General features: G+C 20.5%; 2 protein-coding genes across 6 annotated transcripts in view; one reads left to right on the forward strand and one right to left on the reverse strand.

The window, feature by feature from the left end:
- Positions 1-1,522: 1,522 nt before the first annotated feature.
- Atg13 (Autophagy-related 13) lies at positions 1,523-4,211 on the reverse strand. Of its 4 annotated transcripts, none has more exons than XM_011504036.1 (6): positions 4,192-4,211; positions 3,598-3,730; positions 3,178-3,526; positions 2,421-2,604; positions 2,015-2,348; positions 1,523-1,777 (listed from the first exon to the last, which is right to left on the reverse strand). In XM_011504036.1, exons 2-6 carry the CDS (start codon positions 3,727-3,729, stop codon positions 1,565-1,567), a joined length of 1,212 nt encoding a protein of 403 aa, XP_011502338.1. In that variant the 5' UTR covers position 3,730; positions 4,192-4,211; the 3' UTR covers positions 1,523-1,564. The 4 variants fall into 4 exon arrangements, with proteins under 4 accessions (XP_011502338.1, XP_011502339.1, XP_011502337.1 ...); XM_011504037.1 differs by lacking the exon at positions 4,192-4,211 and adding an exon at positions 3,864-3,898 and having other exon boundaries at positions 2,024-2,348; XM_011504035.1 differs by lacking the exon at positions 4,192-4,211 and adding an exon at positions 3,864-3,898.
- A 12,800-nt stretch (positions 4,212-17,011) lies between these two features.
- LOC105365790 (proton-coupled amino acid transporter 4) overlaps positions 17,012-17,948 on the forward strand; it is a 35,941-nt gene continuing 35,004 nt past the window's right edge. For both annotated transcript variants that reach the window (XM_011504040.1, XM_011504041.1), the window contains exon 1: positions 17,012-17,616. In XM_011504040.1, the coding sequence (XP_011502342.1) occupies positions 17,563-17,616 (54 nt within the window). In that variant the 5' untranslated portion in view covers positions 17,012-17,562. The remainder of the gene's footprint in view (positions 17,617-17,948) is intronic.

Here is a 17,948-nt window from a genome sequence, read left to right on the forward strand (position 1 = left end):
AGTGATAGAATTGCTAATAGGAAATAACTTCAAAACATCATCCAATTTGGAGAAGGTTCTTATGTTGTTTTAAGAAGTAATCATTTGAATAAATCAGAGATAACAAACAGGCTTTGAATTAATGTCAATCCAGCATCCATTGAGTGCTCTCTCAAATTATCTAAATTTCTGTTCTGACTTTTACTTACATTGACATACCAGCATCTTAAATATTATGCTATATCAAATTATCCAATTGCTGCACATATTTGTCTGTAATACATTTTTTATGATAAATTAGTAGTTTTTAATTTTGTCATTTACTTGTTGTTCTTTAGAAATTACATTATAAAGTTGTACAGATCATAAAAATTATAACAATTATGATTCCTATTAACTATCAAACCATTATATACATTTCAGATAGTTATATATTTTAAATAATTACATTTAGATAAAGAATTATATCTAGTATTAATTATAATGTTAATATTCATAGATTTCAGATTATAAGGTACGCTATTAAAAATTAAACAATAAATTAATTAAAATATACAATATATTCAGAATATGATAAATTGTATACATTTAAAAAATCATCTATATATATATAAATATATTTAACAAAAGTATTAAGTAGAAAATATTTTAGTTCAACATCAAAAATGGGTAAAAAAAATCTTTAATTTTTTTTTTATCATTCTTTTCTTGTAAATATCCATCTATATTTTATTTAGAACATTTAATCTCATATATAACATATTTACAATAAATTCTATTATGTATCATGTATTGTTAAATGAACTAATGAAAATAGTATTTTTAAAACAAATTTTTTAAAAAATTAAGTAATAAAAATATTTTATTTATTTTAGGAAATTTCACTTTCGATTTTATAAATCTCTTCTATTCAAATTTGTATTTTTAAATGATTCATATTTTGACAAATTTTACAGTTGAATTTAATATAAGAATTTTGTGGTATTTACATAGCAAAATATTTTTCCAGTATAATATTTATGTAATAAATATGAACAAATATTACGTCATATATGTTACATGATTATTAAAATCAATGGTAACTAATAGATCATAGTGAATAAATTCTTTGAATAACTTACATATACTTTTTCATTATCTATGATATAGCTTGGATTACAAATATTCTAGAAATATTCTAAATTATAAAATTTTAACATATTCCATAATAAAATGAATATTTAACTTATATATGTGACAAATATATTCTATTAGTGATATAAGAATTTAACATTGTTTAAATAAAATCATAAATTTAATACTTAACCTTAATTTATTACATAACCTCTGATTAGTAATTCAATATTTAATTTATTTTTAAAAAATGCATCAACAAACTTGAATTAACATGTAGTTAATGATTCATAAAATATTAACAAGAAATTTGTTTTAGAGAATCTTTGCTAAACTGTATGTTGTAATAAAAATATATATATAAATATATTCTAGGGTTTCTAACAACTTTATTATTCAAGTTTTTTAAATATTTAGAATAAATTGAGGTAGTGTTGTAAAAGTTATACTTATAATAAAACTAGTTAATTATTCAAATATTATTTTCACATTTATAAAGTGAAGTCAGTAAATCTTCATACAGGTGCATATTTGTTTCAAAGGCCTCCAATTGTTTTGTAAGATCACCCACTTGTTGTGCTAGTGTTTGTTCTTCCATAAAAGCTTGAAGTTGTGGAGCACTTTGACATTCGCGATAAAAAGTACCCAAATCACTATTCGTATTTGTTGCAGCAAAAGGAGTTTTCTAAAAATAAAATAGAAACTTATTTATAAAACCAATCATTTAGTAATCCATATAATTCTTCAATAAATTAAACAAAATTAAATGATATTTTATGTAACATTAATTATGGTATAATAAAACAAAATTTAAAAAATGTTTACCTATAAAAGTAATTACATTGATAGTGCAATTTTGAAATTTTTTATTTCTAATGAACATATTAAAAATTATTCATGTTAATGATACTCATTTAATTACCAAGTCTACCATTATAAAATCCTCGTTCACACTTGTAGAACAACTACTTCGTCTAGATCCATTTTGTGAGTTACATTTTGATGTAATATTGTTATGTATTAATTGTTCGTTCCCATTACATGTATCAATTACTCTTTCACATATAGAATCAATTGAGGTTGCATTTACTATTTGATTTACTGAATTCAGAGGTGGTGATGATGTTTGATGTAGCATTAAAAGAGAACTAAATGGAATATGTCCATGACTATTTTCTTCATTTGTGGTATATTGTTTATTAACAACAAATGCTCCTATTTTAACAGTATCATATAATGACTTTGAACTTTCTTCACTAATATATAAAATTTAATTGATATTAATTTATTATTTTTTGATAAATGAACATTAATAATTATGAACATACTTTTGTTGATATCGTGTATGTTTAGGACTTAGGTCTGAGTGAAAATGATCACTTTTTAACATTATAGTATCTCTACCAGTTTGTGTTGGTGAAATTGTCATTTTTGTTCTATAAGAAACTGACAAGTGAACTATACCCACAGCTGTACACAATTGGCCAACCCTAATATGTTTATAATTATCACCTAAAAAAATTATAATAAAATTAAGAAAAAATAGAATACTTAGTAGTAAATTATAAAGTACTTTTTATATGTTTCTATATTTTATTATATAAATATTGTTAAACTATATTAATAACACATATGCATATATAATTATAAAATATAAAAAAAATGATATTTTTTGTTTATTAAATTATATATCTAAAAAAAGTAAGAACTTTAAAATTATTATTTATCTATACTTAATATGCATAATATATATATATTTTTGCTGTTGTATATATTCATACTATTTAGTACTAAGATTAAACATTTACTTTTTATTTTAATAAAAATGTTTTAAAACTAAAGATTTACAAAAATGAACTAAAGGTAAATATAAAAACAATAATTTTTAGAAAAACTAAATATATAAAATAGAAATTATTTAGGTTCAATTAAATTTTTATTAATTTGTAAAATCAAAGTATTTAAAATATTTTATTAGAATTATGTCAGATTTAGAAAAATATTAATATTAATGATATATTTTATATATCTTATTAAGTTCGTAAACATAAATAAAATCGTTATTAAAATTATGAATACATATACCTAAAGTATGAAGTTGAGGTTCTCCCATATAAATTCGGTAACAAATGCGATATGAATCCGATCCTTGTCTTCGACTTAATTTATAAGCAGGCGTAATTCTTGATACCGAAAGTAAAGATTTTAATAAAATTCCCATTCTGTTATATATTGTAAAAGCTAATTGAATCATAGGTTCAATATGTTCTGAAATAACACTAAGACTCCAGGTTTCAAGTACCATCGTATCACCTTCTATGGTTTTAAGTGATATTTCTATACATAAAGGAATTGAAGAACTAATTATATCTTTACAAAGCACTCGTTTTGCTTCTGTTAAAGCTTCTGGTACATCTTGTATTGCTAAATTAAACTAAAATTTAGTTATACAAAAATTAATTTGTGATGAAAGAAATATATTTAATACATCAAAGAATATATCACCGAATCTGTATCTGATGAGTTTGGTTTGCATTTCGTAAAAACTTTATCCCCAGATCGTGATTGAATAATAATCTGAGCAGCTTTTAATGCCATAAATTTGATAAATTTTTCTAAATCCCGTTTATCTTGCATACTACATAAAAAAACATATAGTTTACTAAATTATATAACTATCTTGAAGTTTCATATAGTATTAATTTTGGTTTATAAAAATACGCATGTTGTATTTTATTTATAAATTGTCATAATCATCTTATTAGTTATACCTTGGTTTGAATACTCAATAATTAATACATTTTCTTATTTAATACATAAATTATAAGTTGATGCAATAGTTATGAACCAAAAAATATTAAACTACTAATTAAAAATACATATAAATATAAAAATCAAATATAAAAATATTATTACATAAAATAATTACATAAAAAATTTAATTTAAGAAATAGTTATAAAATTGTTTTGTATAGATAAAAACCTAGTTTCAATTATAACGTTACTAAAATAATACATTAAACAAACAATTCATAGAACGTGCCATTAATATAGTTTAGTGTTCATTATAGATTTACGTTGATTGGCTCTTATAAATACCTTTATACAAGCCAACTTATAAATTTTTCAATTTTATAAATAATATGGAAGTAAATTTATTAGTAATCACATATTCTAATCGCAGAAATTGCACTTTTATAATAATACTTATGCTGTTTTCAAAATGTATAAATGTTCTTATTTTAAAAAGCATGAAACTCATTCATACTGTTTTGTTTTGAAAAATTTCATTATGGATGTTTTGAATTGCACTCTCATTACATTTAACTACTAATTTATTATAAAATATGAACTATTGACGTATATTCTTAGACATCAAGATATATACTACACATGCGCAAATATGTCTTCCAGAATATACGTATATAAATACGAATTGTAATAATGATATAATAAATAAAAATTTTTAGATATATACATATATACCTACTGGTCATTTATAAAAATTCAATAAAATTTATTGCTACTTCTAATGATTTCAAAAATTCAATAATATATATATAAGTATAATGATGATAATGATTATCCTTAGTGATAATATTTAATTGTATTGATAATAATTTGTAATTGCTTTAAAAAAGCGAATATTCTATTCAGTTAGTTATATCTAAAATATTTTTAAAAGATTGAACAGGCTTGATTGTTTGCAAATGTGTTCACTTGGATTGTTATATATTAGTATAATACTAATTATGTACTTATTTCAAATCATTTTAAAGTATAATTTAACGTATTATTTTAAGTGAATATAAACAGCAATTATTAAAAAATGAGATTATAACTGATTACTTATAAACAAAGATACAAAACCGTTAATATCAATTAATTAATAAGTGAATCCTACTAGTTAAAAGTAATATCAATTAATCCAACAATTCTGAATATGATTGATAAAATTATGGATTGTCTATTTCTAGAGAATCCTATAAAGAATTAAAAAATGAATAAACTATATTTAATAAAAATAGAAGAAACTTAAATAAAATTGTATAAGATTTGAGAATAACTGACTTCTTATAGATGAAGAAAATCAATAGATATAGATGGCATATATTTAATGTATGGTAGTAAACCACTGTAGAACAACTCTGCGTCTATTATTCCTAATAAATACTTTCTTAATCTAATATTATTCTCATCATAAATAAAACAATATTCACTTAGTAACGACAATAAAATGTATAGCTACAAATAGGACACAAAATATCAAAAACTTTTTTTACTATAAAACAATTATAAATAATAATAAATGTTTTTAAAGTTTAAAACAATTTTGTAAATATTAGTATGGATTGAAGTTCAACAGGAGCAATATTAAAAAAACACTATTAAATATTTTATTGATTCAATTAATTCTATTGATATTTGTACAAATGAAATCAAAATGTATTTTACAAATTCGATATTTATTATTACCACCTACATTTTTTCTATTTACACAATTAATAATAAGATTCAAAATATATTACTTTACGGTATAAATATATTTTACATTGAGTATTCGTTTTTCTTTAAAATACAATTACAATCGTATTGCTTTTAATTAGACTTTCAATTTTCCTGAATAATCTTATTAAATTATGAGGGTATCAAATATGGATCTTGTCAAATAGGTAATTTAAAAAAATAAAGTTTTTATTATATAACAATTAGATCTGCTATTGCTAGCGTCCAAACATGATATTTTTTTATAATTAGAATAAGTTTTAAAAAATCACTAAAATCTTGAAATATTAAAACGATGGTCTATAGCTTCTAGATTATTCCTAATCTAAAAAACATGTATCGTCTAATATATATATAAACTCAATTTTTTGTATCTGAAAAATAATAATTAATTTAATGTATCAAATTATAAATACTTTAATTCTTAAATAATAATGGCATCGGATCATGTAACTATTTACATCATCTACACCTAAAATTTTAACACATTTGACCTGAAACATTTGCATTACCAATTTTAACTAATGCTAGGTTTTCTAAATTGTCAATTACAATATATTAACAAGTAGGCGAATATTTAAAAGGTACAAAATGGTAATTAGGAAGAACAATTGAAATACTTATCTTATTATAAACTCTATTCCAATATATTTAATAAATAAGAAAAAAAGTCTATCGACTTATTATCAGCTTTACGGTGTTATTCACGTAAAATCCATTAATCACTGATTTTTCTTCTTATCGATTTTTTATAATATTCTAATCTTTAAATGATTGACATAAATAATATACTTAAAATAGTAAAAAATATAATTTTACCATTGATTTGAAACGGTTGTATATATCAATTATTCAAAATATAAACGAACTTATCAATAAATAAAATACAAGTACATGTAAAAACTTGTTTGATGTTTAATTTAATTTTATACCTTTTTTTTCCTCTGGAACTATTGTTCTTCCTGTTATATTACCTAATAATATTAATAAAATTATTAAAACCTTTCATAGTGCTTACAATTTCTTTATTATTTATCATATTCTTCGATATATGCTCCAACTATTTTTAATGTATACTTGCCTTTATATATTTTGTGTAGATATTAAATTTAAATAATAATATTAAATATTTAAATAATATTAAATTTACGATAATTCAAAATTAAGATATGAAATATATTTTTAGACATTGAATTCGAAGTTTCTTATTACCATGGAAGAAAATTTTTGTTATTATTTTTTATTTTATTAACAATTATTTTTTGTTAAATAAATACACTGAGGAATACATATGCATTTTATATCTAATTAATTATTTAAGCTTTTTATAAATTTTCGATTATACTATGCTATTTATTATATATATATTTCTTCTCACCGCAATAACATAAGATTCTTCTATATATCTGGAAAATTCTTACGTCAAGTTAAATTTAACTATCTTTATTTTTATTTGTTTATTTGTTATTAAAAGTAATTATGATTCATATTTATTTAATATTCGTTTATTGCTTTAGTTTTATTTTTATTAAGACTTATTTTTTGTTTCTATTTATTTCAATTATAATTATCAGTTATTCAACTATGTTCTCCTAGACTTTTATTAACAGATATATTAATAATGAAATTTATAATAGTATAATATATATATAATGTTTCTTTGATGCATCTTTTTATAATTTATGGATCTGTAAAGCACATTACAGTAACATTTAGGGTTGATGTACAGCTATAGCATAATGCCATGATTACACATATAATGTATGTGTATTGTATATTCTTTCTCGAAAAACTATATACTTTTATATATATTTTATATTTTATATTTTTTATATTTTATAATATATATATATATATATATATATATATATATATATATATATATATATAACTATTTTATCCGAAAAAATAAATATAGTACAAGATATATAAGGTTAATATCCAAAACAGAATTCAAATTGAGAAGTTCTAAGGTTTGAAAAGAAATTTGTTAAAAAGTAATTTACATATTTGTATATTCATTTTAATTCTACTAATCATCGCAATATGGCATAAGAATTATAGGTAGGTATTCCTTAGTTAAGTATTTATATGTATTTCCTTACTTGATAAGTAACTTATTAGTATTTATTTTACATATTAGTTTACTGCAGTTACAAATAAAAAGTAGGTAATTAAATATGAACAAAATTATTCATATTCCATTACTAGTTAGAAACTAATATAATGGATACTCTAATACAATACTTAAATAATTATACATCAATCAAATATATCCTAATTTACATAAATATAACTAGTGGTAACAAATAAACACAGTAATTGTTGAATTTATAATTAGTTCCTTGTTCTAAATTATAAAACAGCATTTTATTTATACAATTCAAACTTAAAATTGAAATAAGTAATAAATTGTTATTTACATTATTTAAATTATAAATATGTCTCTTATTTACAACCTATAAAGAATTTTAATTGTTACTTTTTATATAAATACATATATTATTTTATTTAATTAAACATATAATTAAGATGATTTAAACTAACTTAATAATCTATTTAAAAAATTAAATAATTATTATCTTAATTATTTGAATTAGAAATCTAACTTTTATTAAAATGAAAATTTGAAATAATTGATTTTGTATGAAATATTAATTTCTAATCAGTTTTAAGAATAATTAGCTGTGTTCACATTGTGTTTAAAAATAATTAAAATTTTGAATTTTTCATAATGTTAGAATAAAATTTATAATATTTTATATTTATCAGTATAACTAAAACTATACGAATGAATCTATTAAAAATAATGAAAATTAAAAAATTATTAAGTTTTATTTATTGTATTCATTTGTTAAATAAAAATCCCTCTGAAATAATTTACAAAAATATTAATTCTATTCATTGCAATAGAAATCTATATTTCATTTAATAGATTAACAATTTTTTTATTGAAATTATTTAATATTTTTAATTTATCTTAAATATAAATATTTAGACATCATAATATTTTATTATAATGGATAATTAATATGGTAATGTCTACTTAAATTTAAAATATGTCATAACTAATCAACAGAAAAATTTGCCAAATTTAAAAACTTTATATTTCATATTTATAATTCGAAATCATTAATGCTAATGCACCCTAATTTAATAAGAAACAAAAATATGTTTTTCATAAATTTTTTAAATAAATGTAAAACAGCAAATAAAATTTTTAAATAAAATTGTTCTTGAATTAAACGCCATAAATAATTTGCTGATAAAGCTATATGTATTAAATATTAAACATCAAAAAGCTATAAATATTTAAAAACTTAACTGACGACAATTTCTCAATTTAATCTACATGCTAAACTAAAAATAGAACGTTCATAGGAATAGTAATATCCATATTTATTTAGTAGAAATATTAATGATTTAAATAAAATAAAATATGATTGCAAAAATGAAATAGATTAAAAAAAATTTAATTTAAAAAAAGCATAAGTGACATAATGAAAATAAAAATAATTTAGAAGAATAATACTTCAAATTTTATATTATTTTAAATATTACTTAAGTAAACCATGACAAAATAACTGAAATTCAAAATATAAAAGTGTAAAAAAAGAGACTATCATGATTCATAATAAACAATAGAGTAGATTAAAAAAATATGTAGAAATATATGTGCACATACCCTCATAATATACATATCTAATTAAATCAAATTAAACATATAATTTAAATAAAATTTAAAATGAGAAAGTACCTGATTGATTTATAATAAAATCATAACATATTTTATAAAACCGTATCAGAAATCTCTCAGATAAAAATGGAGAAAAAATATAAAAAATTGTTACTGTAATTAAATAAATTATCCTATTGAAATTTAGATACAGTTAGATTTTTATACAGGTTTATTATTTATGAATGTTATTTATAAAGATCACATATTATATGTAAAGATTAACATATATATTATGTCAAATCATGATAATATATTACATCAAAGGTCATCAAAAATATGTGTTTTTAAATCAAATAGAGGCTTTTCAAGGTCGATCGATTCTTCTCGAAAAAATAAGACTGTTAATATTTTCTCTTTTGTATATTGATAAAAAAATTAATGAATTTTATATTTCAAGAAGTAGACATTTTTTAATAAGTCAGTACAATTTTTCGCTATTTCTTAATATTTAAATTTACTCTACAGTTTCAGTGAAATGATGTTTAGCCATGAGTTATATTTTATTTACTTTACCGAATGCAATTTCGAATTAACAATAAACATATTAAATTCAATCGGGCTTATGTTTATCGATAAAACTTATCTAATACTTAATTTAGTATGTTTAAAATCGTACGGCGAAGCACTAAAAGACCAAATAATATACTGTTAATATATATAAATATAAATTAATTATATGAATTTATTATTATTATTATATTATATTATTATATAAATAATATTATTATTATAATATATTAATAAAAATAATAACTCACTTTTAAATCAGTACTGTAAATAGCTGTCAAATTTGAATTAACTATATATTCATATAAAATTGTAACTCATTAAAATATAAAACAAAGTTAGATAAAACTTACCATTTAGATAAAAAAAATCGAATTTTATTTTTATAAAAACTATTATAAAAATTATATTAAGAAGTAATTTGGAATTTTTATGCCATTCAAAGCAATGTGTTCAAATTAATCAAACATAATATTTTATATTGTAAATAAATTTATTTATATAATTAATCGATCACGATATACTGTTAAACTTTTCATAACCTATCTGCATATGTGCCATAACTTCAGTACTTTTATATTTATAATTTTAATTCTACTTCATGATAACATCTTCACTCACACACGTACACTAATGGTTATAATACCTTCATTGGCATATTATGACAGAAAAATGTATGAAAAATATGAAACATGTAACTTGGTTTATTATTTTATATTTGATAATAAATAGTTTAATTTTTGTTATAATTATTAGTATATAAAATAATATTATGAACAAACTAAGAATTATATAATACAGAAATATACATAATTTAATATAAAAATCTCAGTATTACGCATATATATACTTGTCTTTTATTTGCCGCCGTATAAAACTTAATTGAATTAGAAAAATCAATCCATAAAATTAAAAAAAAACTTAGGTTACCTTATGGCGATCATAGTCACATTTTATGTGCATGTAATGATATTTAAGTTATCATTTGTAAATAGTACAATAAAATATTTCAATTGGAGTTGTTTATACTTATGCAAAATATATAAATAAGTCGACCAATTTTTAATAAAATATAAAAATAAATCGTTCCCAAACTTTATTTTATTTTAATTTTGTCATAATAATGAATCCTGCCATATTTATAATATACTATGTAATTCTTAAATAAAATATCAAATCTAACACACGACAATGCTAAATTAAAAGTCTATTTAAATAAAGGAGATAAGTAACAGAATAATAATTTTATTTCTATACAATTGTCTAAAAGATTTCGTATATGGTACTTTTTAAAATGTAATTTTTACCTTTTCTACAGCCATCATATTATACAAAAGTAATTCATTATATTAGCTAGTGGACTCTAAATTTTTACACTTTTAATTAAAATTAATATGTACAAATAAAGAACAAATTCCTTTTTCTAAAGTTTTGTTTATTAAATAACTATATTTTTATATTAAATTTTCATAAAATTTATCTAATTTTTATTAAAGAAAACTATAAAAATAATATTCATTTAAAAAATACTGTTTCCAATATATTTTAATATTATAAATGTTAACATTTTTTATTTATGTTTAATAAAATGTATTATAAAATAGAAAAGAAATAAAATATGATATATTATAAAATAAAATAATATTATATTATATATTTTATATGTAAACGTAACTGCTGGCGTATGCATATACACATACATAACTCACATTTATCAATCGTATAAATGCTTATTATTATAAAAATATTAAACATGCTAAATCACAGAAGAATATGAAAGATAGAAAGATAATAAGTAGCATGTATTAATACTTATTGACAGATATCCAAATAAATTTAGATTAATACATTTATGTAATCTGTATTTAAAAATAAAATATAAATAATTTCTAAGATTTAGAACCCGAGCAATTAACTGTTTATGAAATATGAATTTGTATTCTATCGAAGTATTATTGTCTTAAAATAACTTTATTAAAACAGTTTTCTTTATTGGGGTCTGTTGATAATTGACATAACAATAAAATTCCAAATTAAATGCTATATTCTTTTCTCCTATTATATTACACTTAAATATATTTGAATATCTTTCCTCAAATATATGGTTATAAATTGAATCATTAAATCAGTCACTTTTTAATGAAATATTTAGATTTAATTTTTTTAAAAGCTTCGTTTACATATCAGTAATTATCTCTAATATTGAAAACTACTCAAAATCTATTAATAGTATATATTTTAAAAGTTTTTAAATAAAATTTCGTTTTAATGTATATTATAAAATAATTAAATTTTTTATAATCTATAAGCTTGAGGTAACTCTATAAGTCTTCATGGTCAACATTTTTCTTCACGAAATCAAATAAATGTAAACTATATTCTTCTAATTTCGTAAAAAAAATAATTTCCATTTCTATCAAAGACAACAAAATCTACAATTACATTTGACATTGCAATCTAGTAGCAGTGCAATGTTTGAAATACATAAATCCTATATGATTATCAATTTACATGAATTCGACATATGTATAGTTGATATAAATATAGCTTGATATTTTTAGAGCTTTTGTAATAGCATATATTGTCTATTTGAAATAATCATAAAAAAATTTGATTGTTGTAACTTAACTAAGTAATCAATGAATTAGTATCTATTGTCTTTATTAACAAAAAATAATGTTGCATTTTCAAAGAAGCTTAATCTAGCAATATAATTTAGATACTATTATTATATGGATACATAAACAAACATGAATTAGGCTTAATAAATAAATAAAAATTCCGTTACATAATAATCTTATTTAAATAATTTAAGAATTTGGGCTATTTAACCACCAGATTGCTATACGTATATAATTTGTTTATGTCTCATTATGAACTGTAGTTTCTTCCTACAAGAACTAGATATCTTCTTTTTATTAACTACAGCTAGTAATCTGCGAATTTTTATTTCACAAAATTCGATTACTTCATATTATTTTTAAAAAATTATGATTTATATAATTAATCTTATCTTAAAATTTTTCTAAAAATCTATTATCCAGTATTCTAAATGAATATTTAAATGATAAAAAAATGTTAATAATAAAATTTCATGCAAATGATTTTTAATTAATATTATTATTGAATTTATTGATGATAAATAAATTAAAAAATCCTTTTATGGTATATTAAACTTAATTTCCTAATATTTATACGATATTTTTACAAAAAGAAAATCATAATATGTTTAATATTAAACATAATATACTATTTATTCAATGAAATATTGAATTATATGGTGAAATTTTGTTTAAATTATATAATAAAATTTTAATATTTAACACAATATTTAAAAGTGCATTAAAATATAATGGTTTAAAAACCAAATTTACACAATTCATATTTTAAATAAATTTAAATAGATAAAGTACGAAAATACACATAAAAAGAGATTTCTGTTTTCATCTATTATTAAAGAAATATTGACGGGCAATATTATTTGCTTTATTGGTTACAGTTTAATTTAAATTATGAATAAATCTATGTATATTTGCCCATCATAATTTAAAATAGAACGATTATATTAAAATTTCTGACAAAGAAACTTGAGAAAAATATATTATAATTGATTTATAAGTTTTCATAATTAAGATAAAAGTAAGATTTAAGTTTTTAAAAAATGTTATTGTTGTCCTATACTCATAATGAAATAGTTTCCATATGAACAGTTAAATATGAAATCTAAGACATATTTATTACATAATTATTATTATAATACTTTCCTTTTTTCAACATTATTCACTTTAATAGCAATTGTGACAAAAGTAATGCACATCTTAATCTTCACAAATTTATATTCGCAGAAACTTTTTTGCTGTAAATAATTGATTATTATTCTTGAAGTTTCTTTCAAATTTACTTTATTTGAAACTTACAAACAAAAATCTGTTTAAGTAAAATGTAAAAATAAAATTTAAATTTTATTTAAAATTTTTTTAAATAAAGAAATTACTTTTTTTATCACACTTATTTTATTTATTATGAAATCTGTATTCTTATGTTTAGTGATTATAAATATTTTATAATATTGACTTTGTTACCAACAATGCGAGAAGCATTATTATTAACAAAAGGTTAGAACTCTTCGATTCATATATGAAGTAGTTGGTACCGGTTTACTCGATCTGTGCTGGCGTGTACTAGTAAAGGTGTAACTCATTTCCTTACCCCACATCGAAAATCTCAAAAAGCTTTTCATAAGACTCAAAATAATGAAATTCAAATTATTGAAGATGTTAAGTGAATTAGTAATCAAGTAAATAAAAACATTCACAATTTAGTTTAATAATTTTCGTTGAAGATTGTATTAATTAAATAAATTGGAAATAAAATCAAAATGAGTGTTACGATAGACGATAAAGATATTATTGAATGTTATACAATTATTTTATAATTATTAAAATATTATTTTTTCATAATATCACATTTCTAACATAAATTATAGTTTTATTTTATTTTATCTAGAAAATAGCTTTAGTACTTTGGGATGAGAAACTTTAAAAATTGTATTTCTGAATGATAGAACATACTCTTGATTTGATTAATTATTTGTTTTACAGTCTTGATTAATATTTTTCAAGTACTAAAATACAATTAAATACAGTATCATAGATTTGTCAAAATTAACTTCCACTAAGTTTTTTTTAATAGATATTGTGAAGATTGTATATGTATATTGTTTTTTTATACTGTGTTCACTTTCTCGAAATAAAAACAAATAGATTTTATTCACTTTGTTAGTATAATCAAACTAGATTATGTTAAGTATATTTTGCCTGAATTTATTTTTAATCCTTATTTCAATAGAGTAATACCTTTATTTACTTAGTGTTGACTTTTTCGATAATCTACAACAATAGTATTTTCATTTATTATTTATATTATGGTATAATATGAGCCATTCCAACTGATTATAATCATCATTATATGTTTCCCTAAATCTTTAAAAAAATCTATATATTGAAGTTTTCGATTAATATAACACTTTATTTTCTACATTTCCAAAAAATAATGCGATATCATGTTATAATTTTAATAAATTCTTATATTAGATGTAGCCTAGGCATCTCTATATCTCCTGCTTATATAGTTATGTATATTGATATCTAATTGATATTCTAGTTCTCGTGTCTAAATTACAGAAAATTAAATTCATATTTTTTATTCAAATTTTTTTTTAAATAAATTCTTTCGGAAAGTTCCTGTTATATATTACAATTTTTAAAAATTTAATGTAAGTGTATACAGTTAAATATATTTTCTTATTTTTATAGTAATGGATGAAAACAGAATTCTGTTTAAAGCTTTAATTAATTAATAAATTATGATTACTATTTTTATATAAAAATCACACTACACGTTATAAAAAAATATAAATAATTTATAATAAAATAGACTTACTTAATAAAACTTTTATTAATTCATGTTATTGAAGTACTCTTTAATATTTCGAAAAGTGTATTTATAACTGCCATAAATATATTAATTTAACTAAGAAGTATTGAAATTTTGGAAACTTTTACCGTTTTAAAATCGATTTTTATCATTGATTTTATAAATTTTAAAATAAATGCAATACATTCATATTAATTTTCTCATTATTTCAATATAATGTTTAAATAAAATAAATAAGTTTTAACGTTTTTATTTGTTAATTGCCTCTACGTGTTCAATAATCGTATATATATGCCAACTTTAAATAAACAAATAAATTATATAAATTCTATAAAATTATTTTATAGATTTATATTAACATTTCGATTTGTGTTAAATTTTTTAACTTTTAGTATCTTTATGTATATTACAAAATATATATAAACCTATAAATAACTACATGTGATACACGATTACTTTATACACAATTGAATACACATATTGAAGACGCATATGAATTGTACATTAATTATTAATTCATAAAATATCAAAATTATTATTAATAATTATTAAAGAAAATAATAATAAATAAATAATTTAGTTATTATATTGCACAAATTCAAGGATTATTATAACATCTCTATCCATATTTAAATTATTAAATATCCAGAATTAAATTTAAAAATGAAAAATTTTGTTAGTATTTTTTTTTTTTTTAATATAAAGTGATATATTTAGTCTTTTTATGTTTTTATCAACATTTTAAAATTTATGTTTGACTTTACTTTAATATATATATAATACTATTTCATTTTATATCATGCTTTTCACTGTACATATTATTTATACGACATTTACCTTAATTATATATAAATAATTTGTAAAGAATAGTATATTAGTCGTATAACGTTTAAAGGTAGGTCAATTTTTTTATATTTTTTATAATATTTCCATTGAATTAAATTTATAGGATATTTTAAATATTATCTATATATGTTAATAAATTGAATGTTAAAGTAAAATTTACAATAATATGATATTTCAAAAAATTCAAATTTGCATAATGATTTGATGAATGATATATTTTTAAAAATAACGCAGACCAAAATAATATTAATTTATTATTTGGAATCGATTCAGTTTATGGTTTTAAAATAGTTTTACAAAGATATTTTATATACCAATTGTAGCAAGATAAAATGAAATTATGCGTTTTTATTCTTTATCTAAGCAAGTATACCGTTGCAATATTTGCTGATGCTGATGGTATTATTATTCGGATCTTTAATGTCGTCTTCAGCATTAGCAGTAGCAGTGTGGCGATCGAGAAGTGAGCTAAGAGGGGGCATAGTGCGCACATGTGCTTATTCTGTTGTTCATGGGTCAACGGGGGTGAAGGAGGGGGTACCGAGTTCTTTCGTGAACCATCACTATTCCTGAGCACTTCTGTGTATTCGTTCGCGGTTCTCATTTTTTTCTTATCATCAAAAAGTGATCTTACAATTCAATGGTAATCGAAAATTGTATAAAAAATCTTTTTAATTAATTTATATAATAGTTATATTTCATGTACAGTCTGAATTTCATTTCGAATCCGTTTATCACAACGTAACGATTGAATAAATTGCTACCGAGATATAACAACAGCATTTTTTACATTTTGAGGATTAACGTGTCGGGGAAATTCAAGAATTCAAGTTATTAGTAAAAATACACGTGCATGCATGCATACACTCACTTATATGCATGCATACGTGTGTTTGCGCAAGTGTGAATTTAGCTAATTATAAACTACTGTATATTTATTCATCGCAACTATAGTGCGCATACTCACCCACAATCGTGCATATATCGATTTAAAACACGCATGCTGTCGATTATGTGAGTGTACAAAACCACCACGCACATGTTTTTACCCACGCTTACAGATTCATATGCATTTATATATAGATACTAAGAAGTGATATAAGAGACAAGAGTTGAAAAAATAGAAAGATTGCTCTTGTAGAAGAGGTGCATATAATATGTGCGTGAGCAAACAAGTGAATAACAAAAAGTAAGTAAATAAGAATAAGAAAAAAGAGAGAATAAATGTGCATGTGTAAATAAAAGACAGAGATAGATAAATACAGGGATAAAACGAAACAGGGTTCCCAAGTAAAGAAATTAGTGATATCACAGTATTACGTAGCCCTTTAGATTGCATTGACTTAATAGTTTTTAGCATCTTCTGTACTACATTACTAAACAATACCGGACCGAACCTCTTGTTTCAAGTTCCTTATTACAGCTCGCTACAGAAAATGTCGCGTAAGGTGAACGAAGATATTCTACCTGTACATGGAAGCAACTTTAAGGTAATTTTGTTTTGTATTATGCATTTTTATCTTTATGCAATTTTTTTCAAATGTTAAAATATTTTGCAATTTAATAAAAGATTTCTTAACTTTAAATTAAATTTATTTACCTGCGTCTTTGATTTAATTGATAAATTTTAAATTGTGAAGTTCAACCTTTCGCAGAAACACAATTTTATGAGTTCAGAACTAAATTGTAAAACTATATAAATAGCCGATATTATTTTGATTGTTATATATAAATATAATAATTATTTATTATTGTACCAAATATAACTATAATTTAAAAATATAATTATGAAATTTATAATAGGCATTGCAGTTTCAAAATT

This window comes from Ceratosolen solmsi, unplaced genomic scaffold, assembly GCF_000503995.2.
Source record: "Ceratosolen solmsi marchali unplaced genomic scaffold, CerSol_1.0 scaffold26, whole genome shotgun sequence".
Taxonomy (NCBI): Eukaryota; Metazoa; Arthropoda; class Insecta; order Hymenoptera; family Agaonidae; genus Ceratosolen; species Ceratosolen solmsi.

Coding starts and splice junctions, on each gene's coding strand:
- Atg13 (XM_011504036.1), bottom strand. CDS start 3,729: ATGCAAGATAAACGGGATTTAGAAAAATTTATCAAATTTATGGCATTA. Junction 3,527..3,597: donor ACTCATCAGATACAGATTCG/GTGATATATTCT, acceptor ACTAAATTTTAG/TTTAATTTAGCAATACAAGA. Junction 1,778..2,014: donor ATTTTATAATGGTAGACTTG/GTAATTAAATGA, acceptor TTTTATTTTTAG/AAAACTCCTTTTGCTGCAAC.